The following is a 25,179-nucleotide window of genomic DNA, read 5'->3' as shown; positions in this document are numbered from 1 at the left end:
CGGGAGGTAAGGGAGGCGGGCGCCACGCGCTTGTCCCATTTCTGATAACCTTTAAGGAAGAAAAGTTGGGAGCCCTAGACGGTCCCTGGGGAAAGGGCGGGGGCGCCATGGGCCCGGGGATTTGCCCCCTGTTGCAAGCAGAGCATACTTGTGGGGAGGCGTGTTCGCTGGGGCGGGAGGGCAGGTGAGTCCCGCTCTCTCCCTCTCCCTCTCCCTCTCCCTCTCCCTCTCCCTCTCCCTCTCTCTCTCTCTCTCTCTCTCTCTCTCCATCTCGTTCCTTCTCCCTCCCACGGGGAGAGGCCAGAGCTGTGAGTTCGCCTGAAACCGCCAGGCGGCCGGACCGGGAGGGGGCACCCATTTAAAGGGCAGGGCGAGGGGGAGGTGTTTCAGAGCAGGTGCTCGGGAGCCCGCGGCGGCCGCTCAGCCAGCAGCAGCAGCAGCCCCCCCAAAGCAGCAGCAGCCCCCCAAGCAGCAGCCCCCCCAAGCAGCAGCCCCCCCCAAGCAGCAGCCCCCCCAAGCAGCAGCAGCCCCCAAGCAGCCGCCCCCCCAAGCAGCAGCCCCCCCAAGCAGCAGCAGCCCCCAAGCAGCAGCCCCAGCGGGAGCTCCCCCACTGCCCAGGCAGCCCCCCACCCCAGGGGCGCCCCCGAAGCCCTGCTCCCCAGCGATCGCCCCCGAGCCAACCTAGCGAAGCCCCAAGAGCTAGCGCCCGGCAGCCCCTCGTCGTCCCCACCGCCCGCCGGGAGGGAGCCCGCGACTGCGGGGCAGGAGTCCAGAGCCCGGGAGCCAGGCAGGCAGGGAGGGGGCGCCGGGAGGCCGGCTGGCCACCAGCATGGCCAACGCGGGACTGCAGCTGCTGGGCTTCATCCTGGCCTTCCTGGGCTGGATCGGGACCATAGTGAGCACCGCCATGCCTCAGTGGAAGATCTCGTCGTACGCGGGGGACAACATCGTGACGGCCCAGGCCATCTACGAGGGCCTCTGGATGTCGTGCGTGTCCCAGAGCACGGGCCAGATCCAGTGCAAGGTGTTCGACTCGCTCCTGAACCTGAGCAGTAAGTGCGGGGCCGGGCTCCGCGCCCGAGGGCGCTGGGGTGGGCAGAGGGGCCCCGGGGCTCCCTCCGGCCCGGCGGCCTCCAGCGGGGCCTGTGTTAGCGCAGGTAGAGGGAGGGCCACGTCCAGCCCAGGTAGGAGAGGTGAGCTCGAGGGAAGCGGACGGGGGCCGGGGCCGGGTATTTCCGAGTGTCCGCGGTCAGCTCTGGCCACCCGCTAGGCTCTGGCCGGAACACAGGATGCCTTGCGTTTTGTTCCGTTTTAACCGCTCTGTCACTGAGCCAGTGAAGCCTCGGTTCCCCACCTGCCAAAGAGGGGACTGGACTGTGGCGGGAGCTCCAGGGTCCTCCCAGACTTTTGTCTGTGGAAAGATTTCCGGGGATGAGCTCTCCAGCTGGAGTGAGCCTTTGTCCTCCCTCCTGGTGACTTGGGACGCGGGCGGGCAGGGTTTCCCTAGCTCGGACTCCAGGTATCTCTTCTTTCTTTGCTAAGGTAAAAGGGATGGGGGCACACCTTGCAGGATGTTTCAGCTGGAATTCGGGTTCGCTCTGGGTCTCCCCGGAGGTCCCAGATTCCGATGGAACAGGAGGGAGAGGGAGGGGCTTGGCCAAGAACTTTCCACCTCAGTTTGAGGGAGCTCCCTGGGAATTGGAAACCCTAGGACCGCGGGGAGGGGACTTCCGATCTTCCAACAATTCCGATGCATTCCCGTGCGCACACCTGGCTCGCACCTTTGCTTCCTAAGGGGTGTCTAGGAACTGGAGACACCTAGTTGGGGAATTAATGGGGGAGGGACATGGAGCCCCGTCTGGAGCCAGTAAACAAGGTTTGAATTGTTCAGGGGCTCCGACTGAAGGGGGTTTTGTTTGCTGGATGAACTCTCCTCTGTCCTAGCAACAAGCGGAGAGGTGGGTGGTGAGGGAAGGAGTTAAGGTGCCTTTGGCTGGTGCCTTTATGTTAGTCCTGGAATTTCCACTGTCTCCAGTAGCTCTGAGTCACTGCCTGAGTATGCCCCCTGAACCACCAGCCCCGTTTTATGGGAGCTGTGTGTAATGGCCTCTCTACGCACCTGAAGAAAGGGGCCTTGGATATTGCGCTGCCTAGGCAGCTGGGGGCTGGCCTGTCCTCTCACCCCGGGGCCGAGCTTCAGGACTTAGAATGGCTTAAAGCTGCAGGTGTATTGAAAGCCTCCCCGGTAATGAAGCCTCCCTCTTTGCAATAGGATTGACTGTCACTGCCCTTTGCCTGTAAAAGAGCAACTTTCACAGTTTTGGTGAGATAGTAGTGGAGTGGGAGTTAGGAAGTCCTGGGTTCAAATCTTCCTTCAGACCATTATTAACACTGTGATTGTGGACAAGTGCTGTCCTGTCATGGAGCTGGAGGTTTCTCATGGATAAGATGACAATGGTAACAGCATCCTCCTCGACTTGTTCATGTGGCCCCCTCCAGAGGGAACTATTCCTTTATTAAAAAAAAAAACAAAAAACAAAAGAGGAAACATGCCCAGAGAAAGGAGGGGCCTGGCCAAGGGGATTCCAGAGCTCAGGTAAGAAGTGAGATTTGAACCCAGTCAGCATGCTTTCCATGGAAATGATGATATATGTGTATGTATGTATGTGTATATGTGTGGTATGTGTATACACACACACACAATCCATCTCACTTGCAAAGACACATTACCCCCCTGATGTCATTGGCCCTCTTCCAGAACAAAGGACACACAACATAGAAGTCCATATATGTTACTTTGCAATCTTTACCAAATATGTAAATGCCGGCTGTCACAGAGCTCCTTAGAACACACATGCAGCACTGAGCTGAGGAGCACAGCTTCCAGAGTGATGTGGGCATCCTTCCTCTGAGGGCTTTTGGCCTCTCCTGCTCTCCCCTCACCCCTGCAGGACCGTGTCTTCATCCTATGGATGCTGTCTGCTTTCCTCATCTTCTTTGGGTCTTTGCCTTTGATTCTGCCCAGTGCTCGTCAGCAGTCTAGATCTTCTGTAATTATACTTCGGCCCTGCCTGCCAGGGCAGAACCTGGCATTTAGATTTCCACAGATACGTGAGAAGTGGCCCTTTTGGTCTCTGAGACTAAAGAGCAGGGCAATGATTGCCTGCCTTTTGGAAGGCCAGCAGTCAGGTGTTTTCTGATTCATTATAGCCGGTCTTTCTGAAGGCACCTGTTGCCAATTTGACAGTCTGTGTTTTCAAGGTTTTCTCTTAGCAAGTAAGTTCTCCAAAGCAGAGGCAGTTAGCCACGTGCATGTGTGTGTAATTGAGCCTTTCTCAGAATGTTTTTAAATGCATAAAAATACAAAGGATTAAAAGGAAGTCAATTACATTCCAGTTATCAATATAATTTCTAAAACAATTTCACAGACTGAATTAATTTCATTTCATTTCATTAAGGATCCCTGATGTAAGTGGATTTATGTTTTAACTGAACTGTGGTGGTAGGTATTGGCCTTACCTCTTCAAATGAGGCTGCCCCAGGGCACTGTAGGCAGCAAAGTGCAGCTTTGAAAACCTCCAGTTGGAGGTCTAGTTCTGCCTCTCTACTCTGGACAGCTATGTAACCCTGGGCCAATTCTTCTCCCCCCTCCCCAGTCTGCCTTTCCCCATTTGTAGAGCGGGAAGGTTAATTTGTTCTCTATTAGCCTTTTGGCTGTTGAATTTGGGGATAGCTAGTGTCTTTCTGAATTAACTTCTGAGTTTCCAGTTGTGCTTCTTAATAGATATTATGAAATGGTGAAAATCTGTTGAGATCTAATGTGAGCTCATCTTTTCTTACCTTTCTTGGTTATCTACTTTTGGTTAACTGTTTTCTTTCATCTCAGGCTAAGATTTTAGCTGTTCCCAAGGATTGGGCATGGTAAACAGGAGACTCTTCAACTTGGAAGCTGATTCCAAGGGAAGAAGCCTCCTTTAGCTCTCAGGGCCTTTGTCCTGTCCTCTTCATGAGGCATCTGATGCCATTAGATTAGACAGAGAATCTCTGTCTCTTGACTTCCTTTACCTGGAGCTGAAGCCATTATCTACTGTCAGAGATAACTGTGGGTCCAACATTCAGTGGGGGATGTGGGTACAGGTTCCTAATATCTAGAATCAGTTGAATTCCTTGAGGCTATAGCTTTCCTGAACCTCAAAAGGAGCTTTTGCCATCCCCCAGGATGGAGGGAGTCCTCCCTAACTCCAAGGTTGGGAGTTAGGCCAGAGTGGAGTACACTTTCAATGCCCCCTACTGGGATCCCATGCTGGTACACCACCCTATGTCAGTATCTCTTATTTTATCTCCATTATTAAGAAGAAAGGAAAGGAGTCAAGGCATAAAGTAGTCAGTGCTGGCTGTAGTGGGGCCCTTAAAACTCATGAACCTTTCAGTAGAAAACCTTTTTGGAGTAATTGGTGCTCCGAGGCTTCACTGTGTCTCAGACAGAGACACAACAAAGGGTCACATTTCCTGGGTTTTATGGAAAGGCAGCTTTGCCTTTTTCTTAGATGGCATCAACTGGTTTTTTGCCCGTCCTCACCAATGCTGCTGAATCTCGTCCTCAGCAATTAAACTTCAAGGTAAACTTCAAATTTCAGAGCTCTGTCCATTGCCCAGTAGACATTTTTTTTCATTGGAAAAGGTGGGGATTCCTATGGAGTGGGGGAAAAAAGTATTTGACGTAGAGCCTGGTACATAGTAGGTATTTAATAAATATACTGAGTGATTCTTCCAAGCCATTGAGCATCTTCAGTCTTTGGGGAGAGTGGGCTAGTGTTCTTTTGTTAGATCAATGCTCACTTAATAGCAAAGTCTCAAATCAGTATTCCCCCAGTCAAGAATGTACACGAGCCATTCCCCATTTCCCTCATTTTCAGCCCTGCCGTGAGTTGTGAGCCTCCAGCTTGGCCTATTTAATAGAAAGCTTCCTCTTTGGGTCTAACTTGTTCTTTGTGGGTGCACGAATGGGTATGCTTGGAGCACATTGGTGTGGGTGGTGTGGTTTCCCAGAAGCACCTTCTTACTATGACGTCAGGCCCAACCATAGTCTGAAGGTCCCCAATAAAGGAAGTAACCTACACCAGTAGTTTTCCTAGTTTGTCTTTCAGGGCAACTCAGGGAAAATAGATTTTTCTAGACTATATTCTGAACTGATGATTGAAAAGTAGATGGAGGGTTCACATCTCAATGTTACCTTGTCATGGGATGAAAGATTCAGATCTGGGAGGAATCCTAATATTTATCTAAGCCCATACCCTGGAAAAAACTGAGATCCAGAGAGTTTAAGTAATCTGCACAAGATCACACAGGTAGGAAATGGCAGGGGCAGCATTACAACCCATGTTCTTCTAATTCCAATGTGCCATTCTGATCTTGGCTTTCAAGCCAATGCTGTTTGCAAAGACATCTGTCATCACTAATTATCATGCTTGGAACAAAGAAAAGTAGCAAGATTTATGTAGCCTCTGAAGTGGAGAAAGATGTAAAGAAGAGGAAGCAGACCTAATTGAGAAGCAGCTGCTTTATCTGGGTCTAGTTTGGAATGGAGTAGGTGGCGAAAGAGGAAAAAGGGAGTGGCATGGCCAGATGGATGGAGTGGTGGCTTTGGTGTCAGAAAGACTTCGACTCAGATCTCACCTCCTGGAAAAATCACTTAACCTCTGAGCATCTCAAGCAAATCTCTAAGATTTATCACCTGAGCCCTAGACAGGTTGCTCTGTGTGTTGGGGGAGGGATTTCCCACACCAGGAGTTCCTTGAACTGATTCTGTTCTAGATCCTTTGAATGGGCAGTGCACATGATGGTATAACATGTATAACATAGTTTTAGCCATGGATTCTTAAAATCTGCCCCATTGGAGGAAGTAAACTAGATCAGTGAAATCAACACTCTGTTGGTGGTTTGTTTTATGGACTTCCTGAGAAGTGGTTTGCCATCCCATCCCACTTCCTTCCTCTCCCATTTTAGACATCCACCGGCTTGGAATAATTCCCCTCCTACTTGGACATGACCACTTCTACTTATGAGACCAGCATGTTCTTGATCATTATGAGTCATGCCACCCATAGGCTTTAGTAAAAGTAAGTCTCAGGAAACCAGTATCATCCACATATAAGGCTTTGGCTTGTATGAAGTCCCATTTGTGGTGAGAGAATTGTTTTTCAGGAGGAAGAAAGGATTCTCTCTAATTTTGGCTTGAACTTGGATATTGTACAAAATCTGGTGCCAGTGCACCACATGTTCATATCCACCTCTGTCTTCTTGTGTTCCCAAAGTTCAAATTCTTGATTTGATCTTGGATACTTCTGTGTTCATCCTTCTGTACTTGGTTTATTTTTCTTTTTTAGAGGTTCTTAACACTTGCCTAACTTTTTTTCTTCTAGCTGCTAGGTCTTTTAAAACCTTTTCTTCTTTCTCTAAAACTAACCACCACCACAACAAAACTCTTTAGGTTAAGGGTGCAAAGAACTGATTCTGTTTGTCTTCCACCTTGAGACCATTGGTTCAGATGCAGGCCAGATCAATAGTGCTCTGAAGCTGACTTCCTCTGACCTCTGCAGAATGACCTGTGAGGAACACAGCTGAGCTTGGGCAGATGCCAGCCAGGCTTCTCTTGGGCAACTGTCCCCAACGATTAGGATGATGGAGTCCACTCCTAAGACTTTTGTTGAGAACCTATGAATCCCTCTCTCACTTTCCACATCTGGGGTAAAATTAGGCATTAGATTAGATTCTTAGAAAATCAAGATAAAAATACAACAGTCTCTGTCCTCAAGAAGCTTCTATTGAGTAAGTACAGGCTGATTGGTGGATACAATACAATTTGAGATATAAGAACAATAAATGGGCACGTGAGTTAGGGAGGCACAGTTTTGCATTCTGGCTCTAAGCCCTTGTGTAAGCAGAACCAAGGCATTTCACTTGTTTGGTTTTCAGTTTTTTCATCTGTTGAATGGAGACAGGGGAAACCAGATTTACTCTTAAGCTCTTTTTTGGTTGTAAATCCTATAATCATGGAATCTCTGAGTAGAGGGAGATTTTGATACCATTCATTCAACCCAGACTGGAAAAGAATCCTGTTGTGTCTCCCTTAAGCAATGGCCATCTTGGCTTTGTCATGCCTTCCATGAAAGAGAACTCACTGTCTCTCAAGTGACTCATTCCATTTTGAAATTGTTCTTATCATTGGGAAAGTGGTTCCCCTCTCCCCTGCCCTTCAAGCCTAAATTTGTCTCTTGGGAGCAGACACCCAACTCCCCATTGTTCCACATTCTGCCCATGGAGGCCAAGACTGTCATTGCTCTTCCCTTTGACCTTTCAAGTCTTTGAAGAAAGCTATCACTGATCCCATCTCCCAACCCTTCCCCAAACTTTCCTGTATCCAAATTGAACATTCCCAGTACCTTTAGCCAACCTATTTCTGGACTGCCCTGCAGACTCTTTAGTAATTCTGTTTGTACTATTTTGAGGGTTCTCTCTTTTATCCATGACCTTCTTGAAAACTGAATGAGGAAACTGAGGCTCACTGCTAAATGGGCAATCCTGTGACAGACTCAAGAACACTGTCCTAGAATTAGGACAAGAATAATGAAGTCTCTAGAAAGTTCATTTCCCCTCACTCTCTGCATTTCTTTCTAAATATCCTTCTCTAGGAGTGAATTCTGAAGGAAAATATCCAAGCAATTTCCTCTCTGCCCATCCTTTGCTGTGCCTTTAACTTTTGAAGGGGCTTCATCTATGGAATTCATGGGATCATTTAAGCCCATCATGAAGGTGGATTAAAAAGCAAAACATTTTCATATCTAGTATAAATTCGCAAGTTAAAATTTCTGATGGAATTATAAATCCTGGAACTACTGAAGTCTCTCTTTAAATCTTATCCTTTATGCCACCATATTCTGGTACCTAAAACGGGGGGGGATGGGGAGGGATGGGGAGAGTATATTCCCTGTCCAGGACCACATTTGAACAGGGTGGAAGGTATTATTCCTGAGCCATGATTCTGAACTTAAACATTTTAAAGGTTAATTAGAAGTTTGTTTTATTTTTCTAAAGAAAAAAATATAGACCTTGAGCCCTTGACATAAAATTTCAGTCTTGTACAAGAAGGATCTACATAGTCCAGGTTTAAAAAGAATTATGTAATTTGGGAACACTCCCCCCCCCCCCCCCCCCCAGCTTACAACCTGTTTCACACTTACCTTTTCTTAAACAGCACTTTTTAGAGCTTTTCAGCTAAATTCTTTAGACTTGAAGTTTTCTCTTTTGACATAGGTCAGAGCCAGGGAATTAAAAGCTGTGATGGGTATGAGTCCTGAAGCCCACATACTAAGCCTTTCTAACTCTAGTGAATAGTCTTGGGAAAGGCTCAGTCTGAGTAGATAGACCCCCACATCACAGAGCAGAATGACATTCCCCTGTTCAGAGAATAGGAGGTCATTCATGAAAGTGTACTTCCTTTTGAAAAGGAGACTCCACAATCCTTCTGACAATCCATTGAATAGAGGACATGGTAGAAGGATTTGGAAGGTTCTCTTTCTTGTTCAGAAAACATTGAGAACTTCTGAGAAAGAATTTGGCCTTTGACCTCAAAAAGTCTTAGGAATCTAGGGACACCAGCACTTAAAGGATCTCAGAGCAGAAAGGACCTTGGCCGCCATTTTGTCCAACAGTTCCTTCATCATGAATCCCCTCATCAGTATCCCTAATGAGTGGCCATTATCCAACCTCTGCTCCAAAGGTTCCAATAATGGGGAACCTACAATGTGCTAAAGTAGAGCACATCATTAGGGAGTTTCATATCGAGCAGACCTAACCCTCTCTTTAGCTTCCACCCATTGCTCCTAGCTCTGTCCTGTAGGATCAAGTAAATACAAGTCAAGGCCCTCTTCCAAATATTTGACTATAACTAGCACAGCATGCCCATGCCTTCCCTTCCCTTCCCTTCCCTTCCCTTCCCTTCCCTTCCCTTCCCTTCCCTTCCCTTCCTTTCCCTTGCTGTCACTTCCCTTTCCAGCACTTTACTTACATTTAAATGAGATGGCAGACCCAGTTTAAAATAACTAAGAAAGGGCTCTGTGTTTGGAAATCCAGGGCCTTGGGTTCACGATCTGGCTGTTGAAAGAAATGATCTCTGTAAAATGTTCTTCACACTTTGGAATACGGTGTAAATGTTAGTTTTTACTGTTGTTGCGTATACTCACTGTATGACTTGGACAAAACCACCCAACTTCTCTGGCCCTCAGTTTGACCACTTCGCTGTTAAATGATAGGACTGAGGTATATGACCTCTGATTTCTCAGCTCTCTATCTGTGGGCCTTTATTCCCTCCTCAGATTTTCTAGGGCACTTGGCAAGATTTCTTCCTTTTTCCTCCACCATTGGATTATATTAGTCTGTACATATGCCACTACGTACCCTTCATGCCATATCAATTCCATGAGGGCAGGGAATATTTGAATTTTGTACTTGTGTCCCAAACACAGAACAGAATTCCCTTCACTTAGTTGGTGCTTAATAAATGCATATTTAATTGAATTGGGCCTGATTCCTCAAACTTTATTTATAAAGTTATTAAGAGACTAATGAGTTGGGCAAGAAAGTGAAGTCAAGTCAACACTCAGTGCTAAGCACTGGGGACGCACAGAGAGGTAAAGACAGTCCCTGTTCTCAAGGTGCACACAACATGGTGAAGACACAACACACCAACAACTACATGCAAATAAGAATTAAACAGTATCCATGGTCATGGGCTAAAATTCATTGCCTACATGAAGTTTCCAGGTGCAACCCATGGCAGGACAAAAGGTCTTTGAACAATCCCAGGTGGGTTTGCTGGCTATGCCTGTATGGCCCTGTCTCTAAGAGCCTGACTCAATGTGGTGAGGGGAGGGGGATTCCAAAGACAACTCCCAAAGCTGAGTGCCCTAGATAGAATTGTGAGTGCTCCAACCAGTCTGGCCAGTCTGTTACTGCTTCCCCTGGAGGGGAGGAGAAGGAAGGACCAGGCTATTGTTCCTAATCCATGTGCTGTGTCCACTTCAGGGGGCTGTAACTAGTGAGAGGTGGAAAACCTGGAGAGGCTTCAGAGAAGGGAAGCACTGATAATAATTAAGATTTTAATATTAATAGACCTTATAGAGTTCTTTAAGGTTTGCAAAGTGCTTTACCTGTGTCTCATCTTATCCTCACAGCAATCCTGGGAGGAAGATACTATTATTATCCCCATTTTACATATGAGGAAACTGAGGCAAATAAAGGTTAAGTAATGTGACCAGGGTCCCCTGATCTGAGAACGGTTTTGGATTTGGGTCTTTCTGATGCTAGGCTTAGAGCTCTCTCCACTGTACCACCACCAGCTGCCTTGCCAAGGAGGCAAGAATTGAGGTTTATAGGGAAATGGTGCTGGAGTTGAGGGATATTGGAAGGGCTGTGGGGTGGAGACTAGTTAGCTTCTATACCTATACAGGGATGGATGCCAGAGGAAGTAAGAGTGATGAGCAGGAGCTCTGCAGTTCTGAAAGCTTCAGGGGAGCAGAATTCAAATGGAATGTCCAAGCCCAAACAAAACCCCTTTCGGTTTGGGAATGGATGGGCTGTCCTTTCATTTGAGAAAGGAGAGAAAGCTGTCCATGAGTCTGTCATGACAGACATGGCTAAAGGCCAGGGACTTTTCAATCGTTTAGCAAAGGTTTCTCCGCCTGAAGTCAAAGAAACGATTCCTCAAGGGTAGTTGCAGCACATCTTTCCTGAGACGGTGATGGTCTGAAAGTCTTTCACTGTGGAAAAGGCATGGGATGGAGGGTTGGGAGTCCTGGATCTCTTCTGGGCTGTGTGACCTTGGACACTTCATCTCCGTTCTCTAGGCCTCAGATTTCTCACTTACACAAAGAGGCTGGTGCAGCTTACTCTCCAGTCTACCAGCTTAAGCCCTCACTGTGTGCTAGGGATAAACTGGGGATAAAACACTGTACCAGCTAGTTTGCCCATAGGTTGCTGAGGTTACATCTGAACTCAGGTCTTCCCCCTGAGAGCTCGATCCACTGTTCCACTCAGTGACTCTAGGGCAGAGCCTATGTCTTTTTTTTTTTTTAACCTTTCACCGTAGGCTTGACCTGGTGTTTAACAGAGCTTAACAAGTATTTGTGGAATTGAATTATCTTTTAAATGCCAAATTTCCAAGGAAATAAATGTTTGTCGAGAAGCCGCAGGATGGAATGGATTGTTCCTGAGGTTCCTTCCATCTGAGAAGTCACGCCTTGTTTATAAAATAGCAAGGAAGTAGTCTGTGGTAGGGCAAACGGTCACACTCCATGGGAAAGCACTTTGTTTTAAGACTGGCCTGCAGTGTTCTACCTGCAGCCAGCGGTTATGAGCACATGGCCAAGAAAAGATCTTCCTGGGTTTCCTTACAGCACCAGAACCACTCCAAAGAAACCTTAGGCCCAAGATACAAAGTCTGACATTCGCATGATTGAGCTCTGGGGAGAAAAACGGTGTGACATTCCCTGGAATGTGAGGTTCATTTTCCCTCCAGCTTGGGCCACCTGGTTCAAGAACCTCTCCATATCCTGAACAATAACTGTCTCTGTTCCAAGATTTCCTTTATAGGAAAGGTGAATTAATTAAGAAAATTATTTCCATTTCTGTAGGAAAGTGGATTGCCTTTTATACTTTTAGGTAGACTGTGACCCCAGCTGATCTGCTAGGTAGGGCTCCAGTGTTAATGGAGAAATAGAACTCAACACCCTATGAACCTAGGGCTATAGGGTACCAGTCCAAGGTGGGACAGTCTTCTCTGCTGCAAGCAGATGGACAGGAGCAGGGGTGGGGAACCTGTGGCCTTGAGATCATATGTGAACCTCTAGGTCCTCAAGTGCAGCCCTTTGACTGAATCCAAACTTCATAGAAAGGATTTGTTCTGTGAACTTTGGATTCAGTTAAAGGGTTGCACTTGAGGACCTAGAGGGCCACATGTGGCCTCAAGGCTGAAGGTTCCCCACCCTTGGATAGGAGTGACATGAGATGAGGAAGGCATGGGTGGTTTGGAAGCACTACCACTGGGTGAAGTCTATATATCCACGAGATCACTGATGAAATGAAGGAGAGACACAGCAAAATTTTTACATGAAATTTGGTTTTTTTGAAACAAGAAATCCATCTCGGGGCAAAAAATATACCCATGATCAAACAAAGGAACCAGAAGGCGCCTTGGCCTCAGGATCCATTGAGGTCTTCCCCATGGAATGTTCCATGTTCCATACCCTAATGGGGTGGGTGGTAAAGCCATTTCTTGTAGAACAAAACAGAAAAAAAAGGGGGGGAAAGGGGGGCCTGATCCCTAGGGAAGTGTAGTTTTTTTTTTCCTGAAGGATCAATTTAGAAAATTTTAAAATTTCCAATCTCCAAAGGTCTATAGTTTTCATTTTAAATAAATTTTAACTTCTCCCTTTTTTTTTTTATCAAGTCCAAATTTTGGTTCATGTGGTAGATTTTTAAAGAACTGTCTGTGAAAAAGTCCCCCACTCCTTCTTTCTTAATTTAACAGCCATAAAGATAATGTGCAATCCCAAATGCTCCCTAATATCTTCCTCTCTTTTCCTTAAGCACTCTGACTTAAGCAGCAGGTTCCAGAAAGGCTTTTCTGCCATGCTTGTACTTGTGGAATTACGTCTTCAGGGTGGTGGGAAGAGATGGAAATCAATTTTAACACCGTGGGGAGGCAGGGAGGTGGTGCCCTGTTGAAATGAGTAGGTCTTCACTGACTTGTCTAGAATTATAGTCCTTGCCTGAAGGGACTCCGCCAACAGGGAGATGATTATGGCAAGTGCCTACTGTGTATCTTATATGGATGCTGAATTGGGGAAAACAGCAACAGAATCCAAAGGTCTATGGCTTGAAATTGAACTTTCCCTGATGAGGACACCAGCCATTTCTTTTGATTCAGTGTAAAAGCCACCCATGCAGGGACCTTGGATTAAGATACACAGCCCAGTTCGTGTCCCTAAACCCAAAGGTGGCATCACAGCCCCATGCTAACAACGAAGTGGGATTCCTGGAACTTTCCTGGCCTTGCCTTGTTCTAGAGATGTTGATGTGGTGGAATTCCATGGAAGGCACTCTCTGAAGGAATGGCCTAGGCTCCATGAACAGCATGGCTGCCTTCCCCTGGCTTATACCAAGAAATGTCACTGGAACTTGTGTGTTGTTTCCTATGAAGTCAGCACAGATAATGAGCTGGGTTTCAAAAGTATTTCACAAGACAGGGCAGGAAAGCACCCTTGGGCTTGCTGAAAAGGAGTTGCTAGTGATGTGGAGCATCAAAACAGCATGAGAGAGAGAGAGAGAGAGAGAGAGAGAGAGAGAGAGAGAGAGAGAGAGAGAGAGAGAGAGAGAGAGAGAGAGAGAGAGGAAGAGAGAGGAAGAGGGGAAGACAGAGAGAGAGACAGACAGAGAAAGCTGGAGACAGAAAATGTATGTGTGTGTGTGTACATGTGTTTATAGTAGAGAGGGGAATGGGAAGAAGACAAAATAAACACTGTTAATGGGTAGAGGGAGACTTTTTATTTTGAACATTAGCACAGTTGTAGTTTGGAGTTCTTTGCTCAGCAGATTCACTTGGGTTGGGTGGAGGGAGCGGAAAGGGAGGGAGGGAGAGGGAAGCAATATTGGAGTTGTGGTATAGAGGCCAGGTCAGTCTCAAATGTGATCATTCAGGGGGTTGAGGACAGTTGTCCTAAGGCAGCATAGGCCTGTGAAGGACCATGAGTGGAGATGAGAAGATTTAATGGCCTCCCACAGTGGAGCAGCCTGGGACAGTCTCAAATGCCCCCATCCTAGGTCCAGCTCTGTTCCTTACAATCTGAATCCAATACTCCCCAGGCTAGAGGACGAGGAAGGGGAGGAGGCTGTCCCATTCCATTTCTTGGCAAGATGCCTAAGTCCCTTATTTCATCCTTGTTCAAATAATCCGGTGGTTCTGTGATCTAATCCGTGTGGGCCTTAGCTATCTCACTCACTAACAAAAGTATTTAGGACTTTGAGGTGGACGGGGCCATGCAGGAATGTTTAGATCATCCCTTCTGTTTTCCAGACAGGTCACATAGTGATATCCCAACTGTACAGATGAGGAACTAAGGGCTGGAATGGTGAGGAGTCCAAGTGAGGCCAACTCATCTTTTCTCTGTACTTACAGAAGTTTTTAACTTTTCACAATGCATCAGTTGGTTGACCTTTTTGCAAAGTCAGTAACTGAGGCAGGGAAGCTCCTTCTTGACCTTTAGACAAGAATGAAACTGGTATCTGTTATTCAGCACAGGCAGCTTTTGCCAATCAGCAGTTTAGCCCCTGTCCAAGCCTTAAAGACTTTGTGGTCACTTTAGCTCTAATGATGCAAATTAGCCAGTCTCCAAAAGGTTGGCATCACTCTGCATCACTCAGTATGCATGACAGGCTTCACTTAGCAACCTGAGCAAACATCATTCCTGCATCAGAAACAGGGCAAGTGAAGGGGAATGCAGCCCAGGGCAGCTTCACACTGGAAATTGTGTGTAGGGCATGGTTTTGGTCTGTGGCTTTTTCTCTTCTACTAACTTTTTAAGATGAAGATTCTAAGCCTGTATTTAAAAAAAATACATTCCATTTTAGAATAAAAATAATAATAGGCTTTCTATATTATCTCATTTGATCCTCCCAACAACCTTGTAAGGTAGGTATCCTTATCATTCCCATCTTACAGATGAAGGAACTGAGTCTTGGAGATGTTGGGGAACTTGCCCAGCATCACACACCTGGCCTCCAAGGCAGGGCTGGAAGCTGGGTGTTCCCAGGTCCAAAGCTGGCCCTCCTCCCATTGCACTATGCAGCCTAAATCTAGCCCAGAGAGCTCCCCTCCACCCCCTCCTCACTCAGGGCATAAATGTCATTTACTCCAAGCTGCAAGCCTTAAAGCACTTTGTGACTGTCAGCCCTTCATCTTTGTCACGTCCCTTTGGGAACTCGGTGTTTCTCACGAGTCTATTGCCAAGGATGATTAATGGGCCTCAAAGAGTTGCCCAATATAAAGCGAAATTATAGTTTCTCATCATGGCAATGATTTCTGGTTAATCGTGGCCTATCTTGTGATTCTGGGACTCAGAGCAGCTTGGAGGAGCTGTTAAGGAGGGATCAGCTGCCAGCTGCTACTGTTAGGTTGATCCCAAGTTTACTCCTCCTCATCCTTTGCCCTCCAACGCTGAAGGCTTTGGCCTTGCTCTTTGCAGGTACCCTTCAGGCTACCCGAGCCTTGATGGTCATTGGAATCATCGTGGGTCTGATCGCCATCTTTGTGGCAACCGTGGGCATGAAATGTATGAAGTGCATGGAAGATGATGAGGTGCAGAAGATGCGGATGGCTGTCTTTGGGGGCGTGATCTTCCTTGTGGCAGGTAAGAACATGCCCTCCACAGGTGGCCTCCAGACTCCATTTCTAGGCTTCCTCCACATTCTTCCCCTTCATGTACTCTGCATGTCAGATAATCAGCTGATGCTTGTGTTGGCATTCCATCCCTCTCCTCCATGGCTTTTCCCAGGCTATTCACCATACCTAGTATGCACTCCCCCACCAACCTCCACTTCCTTAAATCCTTGACTTTCTTCAAAGATTTGTAAGTTCTTCAGAGACAGCCAAGTGGCAGAGTGGACAGAGTGATGGACTTGGAGTCAAGACCTGAGTTTGAATACTCCCTTAGAGTTTGAATATTCAACTTAATAACTGTGTGACCCTCAGCAGATTGCTTAACATCTCTGTGCCTCAATTTCCTCATCTGTAAAATGGGGCCAACTAGGTAGCAGAGTGGATAGTGTGCTGAGACTGGAGTCAAGAAGACTCATCTTCATGAGTTCAAATTTGGCCTCAGACACTTCCTAGCTGTGTGACCCTGGGCAAGTCACATAACCCTGTTTACCTCAGTTTCCTCATCTGTAAAATGAGCTGGAGAAGGAAATGGAAAACTATTCCAGTATCTTTGCCAGGAAAACTCCCAATGGTGTCAGAGAGTCAGAAATGACTGAAATGACTGAACAACAACAAAAAGCACAGATTATGGCAGGATCTGCCTCTCAGAATTGTTCTGAGGATGAAATGCAGTAATGTTTATAAAATATTTGCAAATCTTGAGGCATCGTATAAGTGCTCACTGTTGTCATGCAGGGTGGACACCCTCCAGTGCACCCCTCTATCCAGTTTGGGGGACACAGCAGGAATTCTCCTGTTTGGAGTCCCTACGCACATTGCATGGTGAAGGAGAAAGGCAACCTCTTTGTATGAGGTGGAGATAGAGAAGGAGATGGGGGGAAGGTATCTGAGGGACTTGAGGTGACGAGGAAAGAAAACCCTGGAGTGGTCTCTGGCTCCCATCCCATTTTTAACCTTCTCCTTACTGTCAAACTTAGTGGCTATCCTTTTACCACTTCCATTTTTTTCCATTTCCCTTCTACCATCTGGTTTCTGCCCTCAACACTTAACAGAAACTTGACTCTTTCTTTCCAGGATCCCTGTTGGCCTCTTTATCACCAAAGCCAATGTATGTTACCCTTTCTACTTTCTCTTTGCTCACTCTGAAGCTTTTGCTGCTGTGGACCACTGATCCCTTCTCTATTAATCTCTGGGCTTCAACGTTACCAGATTCTCCTTGGCCTCTTCTAGGATTTTTCACATTTCTTTCCTGATTCTTTTTCTTCTCAGTTTTTTAGTGTGGTTTTGCTTGAGTGTGCTCTTTGACCTAGTTTTCCCTTCTTTCTTCATACTCTTTTCCCTGTCAACCTCATTCTTTCCTATGGCTTTGACTAACACTGGCTGGATAGGTGGTGACTGGACCTGGGATGTTGAAAGTTTCCAGTAAGGAGATTCCTTCTACACATGCAGATCAACAATATGGAGTCTTAGAAAATTCTTAGGGTACCAAGGGGCTAAGTGATTGCCCAGGGTCATGTAGACAACATGACTCAGACAGGACTTGAATCCAGGAACCCTGTCTCTGACCACAATTCTACCCACAGTGCTCCATTCCCTCTGCCCAATGATTCCTAAATCTACATTTCTATCCCTGGACCATCTTCCAAACTGAAAATCCAAATCTCCACCTCCTTGTAGGTATTGTCTCCATGGAGGGACCATTCATTACCTCACCTTCTACTGACCCAGCACTGAGCACCTTATCCTTCCCCTCCACTTGGTCCTCCTTTGCCAGGCCTAGAGGCCTGAGGGCTACCCAAATCTTACCTTACCTCTATCGGAGGTCTTTGGCTGGCCAAACCGGATAGTCGTATGAGAGAAGAGACCTATCAGAGTCGAACAAGGGTTGAGCTTTATTTCAGGGTTCTGGTTACAAGTGCAGGGGGAATTCTTCCTTAGGAGGGAGAGAGAAAGATCTCCCAAGGAGGCAAAGATCTTACAATAAGAGATTGGAAGCAGAAGTGTAAGTGGGGAGAGAGGGGGAGGGGAGAGCGGAGAGAGGAAAAATGGAGCCTTCTGTCCTGTCCGATCCGAGCCCCTCCCGCCTAAGAGCGCTTTCAGGCTTTCCTGATCCTAATTAAGCTCTCCAGCCGCATAGTTTGCACCTGAATACCGTGCTGTTAGATAACAATAGGTGTGCCCAGATCGGGGACAATCTCGAGGGCGGGGAGAGCTCTCTCCCATCACGTTTCTCACGGGAAGAGGCGGAAATACACGAGATAGCTCGGTTCACCTCGATTCCCAGTCGTTTCCTGGGGGGCCTCGTGAGAACTCTAAGATTTAGAAGTTCCCACCTTTACCAGCCCGAGACTGTCCACATGGAATTGAGCTTCCATCCCCAGCACTCCTTGACCATTTTCATTACTCCAGTTCACTTGAGGGCTCTCACTTTTGAACTCCTTTGTTACTGATAAAACTGCTGGTCGTTTCCCAAGTTCCTTCATTCCATTTATTATCCTAAATATCTCTGCCTCTCTATTCCTTTCCATCCTCCCATCACAGTAGGATCTTCTCAGTGGTCTTCTTGTTTCTATCTTCTCACCTTTCGAATCCATTATCCTTCATACCGTTGGCTGACGAATTGTTCTAATGTATAGATCTCTTTGTGTCACTACTCAGCTCAAATATATTCAGTGGCTTCTTAGTGCCTAATGGATAAAGTTCAGACTTCTCTTCTCCATCATTCTTGAGCCTCCACTGTGTGGATCCACCCTGTTTTCTTTTTAATCTTATCTCCTACTACTCCCATCCAGTGAAACCAGACTACTTTCTGTCCCTCTCATTCACTCATGCCAAGGACATACGTTATATTCTTATGGCCTCCATACAGAGAGGAGATGATGAGAAGTGTATCCTGGCTGATGAGGTTTTGTGCTGGTGGAAATCAGGTGAAGTTTCAACTATATACTGGAGATAAGATGAACACTCATCTCTCAGAGCCTGGGCTGGTTCCAGGGGCAGAGTCCAAGCTTCAGGTGGAAATGAGATGTAGGTCACTGGAGGGAGGCATCACGACTTGGATCTGGTGGCCAGGGAGTGAAATCAGCGTATGATTCTAGGGGAGATAAGGTAAAAATGAACCATTTGGAACCCAGAGTATTTACAGAGGTAGAGCCTAACATTTGTACCTGGCAAATACATTTGGCAGGTTATGATGTGTATTATAGGCACTTCCGTCTTGTCCCCATACTATACGGTAAAGCTCATCCAGTCAGGGCAATGCCTCATCCAAAGTTCCACCTCCTCTGGGCCCTAGCAGTGTATATGGCATACAGTTGGCACTAAATAAAAATTGGTTCAAAAGGAAAAGGTGTTCACCCTTCCAGTGAAGGTTGTAAAGAAAGGATCCTTATTTGCCTGGATTTTAAAAACAACTAAGAACGACTGATTGAAACAGGGAATTTTTTTGTTTATCTAGTTCAACTTTACAAGTTGGAATATTAGCATGCCTTCCTTTTTAGTCTAGGTCAGGTCATTAAGCCAGTTTTCAAAGGGTCCCCCTGCAGTGTCCCATACAACACCACGGATGTGCGTTTTCAACCAGGTGGCACAGAAAGGCTCCAGCACTCTGGCTGATTTTACTATTAACTCCTTAAGTGACTTTGAACAAATAATTTCATCTCCATGCCTCCATTTCCCTGGTGTCCAATGATATTACCAAGAGAATGGAGGGTAAGGACCTTTGGAAGGGGCGGCGGGACTTCTGTTTGGCTTCAGAGTTCTGTCTTTATTAACCATTTTTCCTTGTGAATTCCCGCAGGCCTGGCTGTCTTGGTTGCCACAGCATGGTACGGAAACAGAGTTGCTCGAGAATTCTATGACCCCATGACCCCAGTCAATTCTAGGTAATGCCATTCGTTTTTTCATCAAGGTCACGGTTTTCTGAGGTTTTTCTTTCTGTGCTAACACTGGGTCTCCTCATGTTTTCAACTAAGAGTTTGTTGTTGCATTCTTTAAGCTTGCTAGTTGACTCTTTGTAGTTTGACCTGTGATTAAATGTTCAAAGGAACACATGAAAAGCTTTCTAAGTGGAGAATATAGGCTGTATAAAAACCCTGAGCCATTCCCCAGTGCAGGTCCCAAAGATTATGATTTCTATTTGTTTTACTCTGGTGTTGGAGGCTATTAATAAAGACAGACAGTCACAATGCCATCCCAGCACCTTCAGCTTTGAAGTGCATTGTCTGACGTACTTTTACAACATCCTGGCTGCTAATTATTACTAACATACCATGGGAGATAAATGTTAAATAGTAATTACCTGAGGTGGCTGATAGAGCTTTATCCCCAGTTTGACAATGAGAAGAAATATTTACCTCTCAACAGTTCAACTTGGGTCTAAATTGGAATGGAGGAAGAGGCAGAATCCAAAAAGAAATTAACAGGCCAAAACACTGGCTGATTCCATTAAGATCCCCTAGGGATCAATGGAAAGTCTTTCGCTTGGGATCAAAAGTTCAACTTTTACAGGAGAGAGAGATGTTTAGTTAATTTGTCTGAAAAAAAGGTATGGTGATTTTAGAGGACTACAGACTCTTTAGGAGCAGTAGGGTTGTACTGAAGCCAGACTTAAAAGCTACTGTGACCTTGGACCTTCCTGAGAGACCTTAAGGAATAAAGAAAGTGATGACCCCCTCTGCACTCTACCCTCCTCTGACTTCATCTCAAGGATGATATTCAAAGAGCTGCCAAGTAAATGAGGGATATACCTGGCTCTGCCTGTCCCCAGAGAGAAGAGCCACAAACCATGGGGAGAGGTTGCCAAAAGACAAATGTAGGCTTGGCGTCAGGACCAATTTCCTAGCTATTAAAGACATGTTCAAGTGGGATGGTAGTCACTGACTCCCCCATCATTGGAGCACTTCCAACAGGCTGGCCAGCCATTGCTTGTCAGACCGGGATGTTGGGGGCCTTGTTTCAGGTATAGGTGGGATTAGATGAAGATCCTTGCCAGCTCCCAGTCCTGTGGTTCTGTGGGTGACTCTCTCTCAGCTTAGTGTCTAACCATAGTCTGTTGAGTTTTTAAACTTTGATCTCAGCATGCTTGACTCTTCAAGGTTAAAATACCCAGGGAGACTGAGTCATGGGGATCAAAGGCTCAGGCAGGGTCTAGAATCCTTGCTCTGACTGTTTGACCAATGGTTGAGACCACCACTTCTATCTTTTTACCTATAAACAATTAATGTTGCAATTAGCATCATACATGTCACATTAAGGACTTAATGTTTATAAGTGCTGTGAGATACATGGATGAAAGTTAGAAGATGATGTAAATCAGGTAGAAAGGTTCATTTATTTAATTCCTAGTTACAAGGGAGCCTGAAGAGCTAGAAGGGACCAGAGTGGTCACCCAGTCCAACTCTCCCATTTTATAGATGAGGAAACTGAGCATAGGAAAAGCATTGTCCAATGTCCTGGAGAAAGCAAATGGCACACCTGGAATCCTGACCCAGGTCCTTTGATTCCAAAATCCAGTGTGCTCACTCCCACCCTGAACTACTTCAGTTAGAATGGAATTCCTCCCATTGGCCTTATAGAACATGCAGGGGCAGCAGCGCCTGAAGAGGAACGTTCCCAACTACAGATCAAACCTGACACTTCAGAAGTCTGTGATCACCTTATCTACATAGGATGGTTTATTTTTATTTTTCTTAAATCTTCATGGATAAGATAAAATGAATTATTCCAGGAATATGGAAACGCTAGTCTCACTGTTCTCTGCCATGCTCAGAACACCAGAGCCCTTTAGCTGTAAGGGCCAAAGTCAGGAAAAGACTGATAAACAGGAGAGTCTCCACATGGAGGCAGCCCGGATGATGAAGGTGAGGGCCTTTAGTCTATGCCATATGAGACTCTATTGGAGGAACTAGGGATGTTTGGCCTAAAGAAGAGAAGGGACCAGGAGGACATTAGGAGGACCTGCCTTTGGGGATGTGAAGGGCAGGAGACATTGCCCTTGTTCTACTTGGCTCAAAAGGACAGAAGCCAGAATTATGGGGTAAAGTTGAGAAGAGGAAAGCCTTGATTTGATGTCAGGAGAAACTTCCAGACAATTAAGAGTTCCAACAGTGAAAGAGATTTCCTTGGGGTGTTTCCTCATTGAATGCCTTCAAGTCAAAGCTGGATAATCACCTGCTAGGACTGGGGTTGACCTGGGTGGCCACTGAGGTCCCTTCTGAAACTGAGATTTTTATCGTTACAAATTAGAACAGCCCAAGTGGACTGGGAACAGCTTAGCCCCTTCCCATGTGCCCCCCAAAGAGCTTTGTCCTAGCCAGAAGTTAAGTTTGTTAGGGAGCATTTAAAAGTTTGGGCCACTGCCCTGGAAAGGTTTATAGAAATGACTGAAGCTGCTGAGTAGTATTATGTTTGCTGGCCTAGAGCAAGAATGACTTCCTTCTTCCCCCGCCAGCTCCCAGGGGTTGCAGAAAAAAGACAAGTTTAAGATTATCATGTTTACAGTTTTGGGGGCAGGAGGGCAGAAGACGAGAACATTTTACATGAACAGCTAGTTGCCATTGTCTCCGTGACCAATGACTTGGTTTTTTTCCTCTTCTGCTTCCTCTTAGGTATGAGTTTGGACAGGCTCTCTTCATAGGCTGGGCCTCGGCTTCCCTGTGCCTGCTGGGAGGTGCCCTCCTTTGTTGCTCCTGTCCCAAGAAAACAACTTCTTACCCAACTCCTCGCCCATACCCGAAGACCACACCCTCCAGTGGAAAGGACTATGTGTAACAGAAAGAAAGGGGACTCAGCCGCTTGGGGAAAAAAAGCAAAAAAAGGACTTAGATTTTGTTTTTGTTTTTTCATTTTTTAAAATCATGAGGCACTCAGACCTCCTGACTATGATATTCTGCATTTTTGTATTAAAAAATGTATTTTTTTTTTTTGTAATTTCCATACCTTCTTTCACACCCTTCCCCTAATAAGAAATTTTGTATTCTGATTCTCTAACTCATGTAATCCTTGAGCTCTGGTGTTTCTCTGTTGGCTACCTACCCAGGGGAGGCAGACCCAAAGGAAAACTATTTCATTTTGTAAAAAAAAAAAGAAAAACCCATTAAAATGGTAAAAACGAAAACCTTGTAGGGAATAGGCCCTAATCTCACTCTTCATGTTTCCTTTATAAACAAAATAGGAAGATTCAACACCTGACCCTCCTACTTCCTAGCTACACCTGCATGTGTCTTCACCTCACCTGTAACATGAGGGTGTCAGACAAGACTGCTTCCCCTGTGTATGACCTCAGATACTGTATTTTCAATTCTTTTCAGGTATTTAATCCCATAGCGACAGTCTGGATGAGCTTGACTTGGTACTCTTGGTATGCTATGCGTCTGGCTCTTTTGTTTTGAATATTTTGGTTTGTGCCACAATTAGCCAACAACAAAGCAAGAGGAGGGCCTAAACCATCCTAACTAGTGTCTCTTGCTTCATCAAGGTAACTTGTGTTTCCTTAAGCCAATCAATCACCTGTCTGGGCTCACAGACCACAGCACTTACTCTAAATGCTTAATTTGAACCCTCACACCCTGACCTTGGGGGTGGCTCATGCACTGTGCTTTGGCTGTGTTCCGTGTTTCAGCCCAGCTAGACTTGGGGCCACCTTGTTCCATCTTTGTTCTTTTGCTTTGGATATTTCTGCTCATTTCATGCTTCAGCTTCTCCAACCGCAATCTGGGATGTTCTGGGAAAGAAACAGAAAGCATTTTTTTGAAACTAGGCCCCCCTTTCTGCTCTGTTTCTCTTAAATACACATCCTTCCCCACCTTTCCATGTTTCTTGAGCCATGGGCCAGTGTCTAACGCACTGATCTAGGATTGAGTTCAGCTTAAGCACTAGCTTAAGTGCCTATTATGGGCCAGGCCAGGCTTCTGGGAGAGAAATCTAAAGTTGGAACAATCCCTTCCCTCACTGGGCATCCATTCTAGTGTGGGCTTGTCCAAATGTTGCCCAGAACGTTTCTTGACCCAATTCTAATGGTCTCTTGCTTATACTTGCATGTTCTGCTAAGAAGCACTGCTGCTCCTCCCCCTTCCCTTTCCTCATCCCATTTCTGGTTCCCTAGCTGTTAACCAGGTCATTATCTTCCGGTTTGCTTCTCCCATACAGGTGTGGTTTGTTTGCCTGATGGAAGATTAGATATTCTGTAGTGATAATCTAATGTGGAGTACCCCCACCCCCTCCCCAAGCCTCAGGCAGCCTCTCTACCTCTGATTTTCTGGTCTGTAAAATGTGGATAATGACACTTCTCCCACTGGTACAGGGAGGTAGGAGAATTAATGAGTTTCTATCTCTTTTGAACTTGAAAAGTGCTAAGTAGTATGGCCTGATCCGCTGATGAAAGCCTGGAAACACTGTCCCATCCCTCCCCAAAGGTGTCAACCCTTGCCCATTTTCTTTCATCTGTGCCTAACCTATTAGTGATTATGGTCCATTTTTCATCAATCCTTTCCTGCCCACATATATATGTGACCCCATATGTATGTATGTATGTATGTATGTGTGTGTGTGTGTGCCCCTGAATGTATGTGTACCTGTGTGTGGCTTCCCAGGTAGAAGGAAGTCTTCCTTATGGAAGACATAATGGAGACATCCCCTGGTATTTCTTTCTAAATGACTGATGGGAAAATTATAAAGCACACTTGGGTTCCCACATGGTGGTCATCTCAAGAGAATAGAAAATTGCTTGAGACCAAGTCACAATTGCCTGGTTAATTCAGTTTTTCCTTTGCCGTGAGGCTTTGCCCTTTAATCCAGGCTGTACATCTCCTTCCTTCCCAAAAGGCCTTTGGCAGAACTGATGGTAACTTGGAGGGTGATTGCCTAAAATATAGCAGCTGGCATTTTCATGAATGATTGTACCTCTTTGGGAAAACTGGTACCCTTCCAAAAAGATACTGCCTTCCATGTTTGTGTTGCTTTGCTTTCTTGCACCTTCAGAGCTACCGTCAGTGTTGGTCCAGACCAGTTATGAAGAACACCACAATAGACATCCAGAACCCTTTATTTACAAAAACCTCTTCCCTGAATCCTACTCCCACCCCACCTCCTCTGTCCCAGAGCCCAGGGACATGTGTAAATGTATTATCAATGCTGGTACCAGATTGGGAAGGTCTCCAGTCAAAACCAAATGCCAATGAGTCAATGGTTATTTTGTATTCTGCTTGTACAACTGAGAAACAGTGAAGAGACTTTTTTAAAAATGTAAACTTATAAGAAAGTTTTTTTTTTCTTTTTTCAATAAATATTTGGGGTTTGTTGTTTTTCTAAAGAAGAAAAGTTTCTTGCTTTGGATCATCTGATATTGGCCCAGTCAACTCCCAGTGATGGAGCTGGAAAGGGTTCTGGAAGGTTGCTTTAAACCCTTTCTCTCCCATTTCCACTCATTTGATCTCAGGCCTCAGTTGCCTCCTCTGTGAAATGAGGTTGGTAGATTCACTCAAAGGCCTCTTCAAGTCCTTTCAGCTCCCAGACCAACCCTGATTCCTGGAGGGAGTGTCAACATTCTTCATCTCAATGGAATGGGAGTGACCAGTGTGTCTGTGCTACTGCTCGTTGTCCCAACTATCACCCACAGCTCCAAGTACTTAATCACCTAGCACTTAGTAAGCACTTACTATGTGGTATCATTCAAATTTCTGGGGAGG

General features: G+C 45.9%; 1 protein-coding gene across 1 annotated transcript; it reads left to right on the top strand.

The window, feature by feature from the left end:
• Positions 1-241: 241 nt before the first annotated feature.
• CLDN1 (claudin 1) lies at positions 242-24,811 on the top strand. Its single transcript, XM_072618853.1, has 4 exons — positions 242-1,052; positions 15,300-15,464; positions 19,293-19,377; positions 22,102-24,811. Exons 1-4 carry the CDS (start codon positions 830-832, stop codon positions 22,262-22,264), a joined length of 636 nt encoding a protein of 211 aa, XP_072474954.1. The 5' UTR covers positions 242-829; the 3' UTR covers positions 22,265-24,811.
• Positions 24,812-25,179: the final 368 nt, after the last annotated feature.

Source organism: Notamacropus eugenii, chromosome 6 (genome assembly GCF_028372415.1).
Source record: "Notamacropus eugenii isolate mMacEug1 chromosome 6, mMacEug1.pri_v2, whole genome shotgun sequence".
NCBI classification, from domain to species: domain Eukaryota; kingdom Metazoa; phylum Chordata; class Mammalia; order Diprotodontia; family Macropodidae; genus Notamacropus; species Notamacropus eugenii.
This window is presented reverse-complemented; position numbering and strand designations above follow the sequence as displayed.

Excerpts from the sequence above, each read along its gene's own strand:
- CLDN1 (XM_072618853.1), top strand. The coding sequence starts at position 830 with ATGGCCAACGCGGGACTGCAGCTGCTGGGCTTCATCCTGGCCTTCCTG. Across the intron at positions 1,053-15,299 it reads CTCGCTCCTGAACCTGAGCA|GTACCCTTCAGGCTACCCGA; the intron begins GTAAGTGCGGGG and ends TGCTCTTTGCAG. Across the intron at positions 19,378-22,101 it reads ATGACCCCAGTCAATTCTAG|GTATGAGTTTGGACAGGCTC; the intron begins GTAATGCCATTC and ends GCTTCCTCTTAG.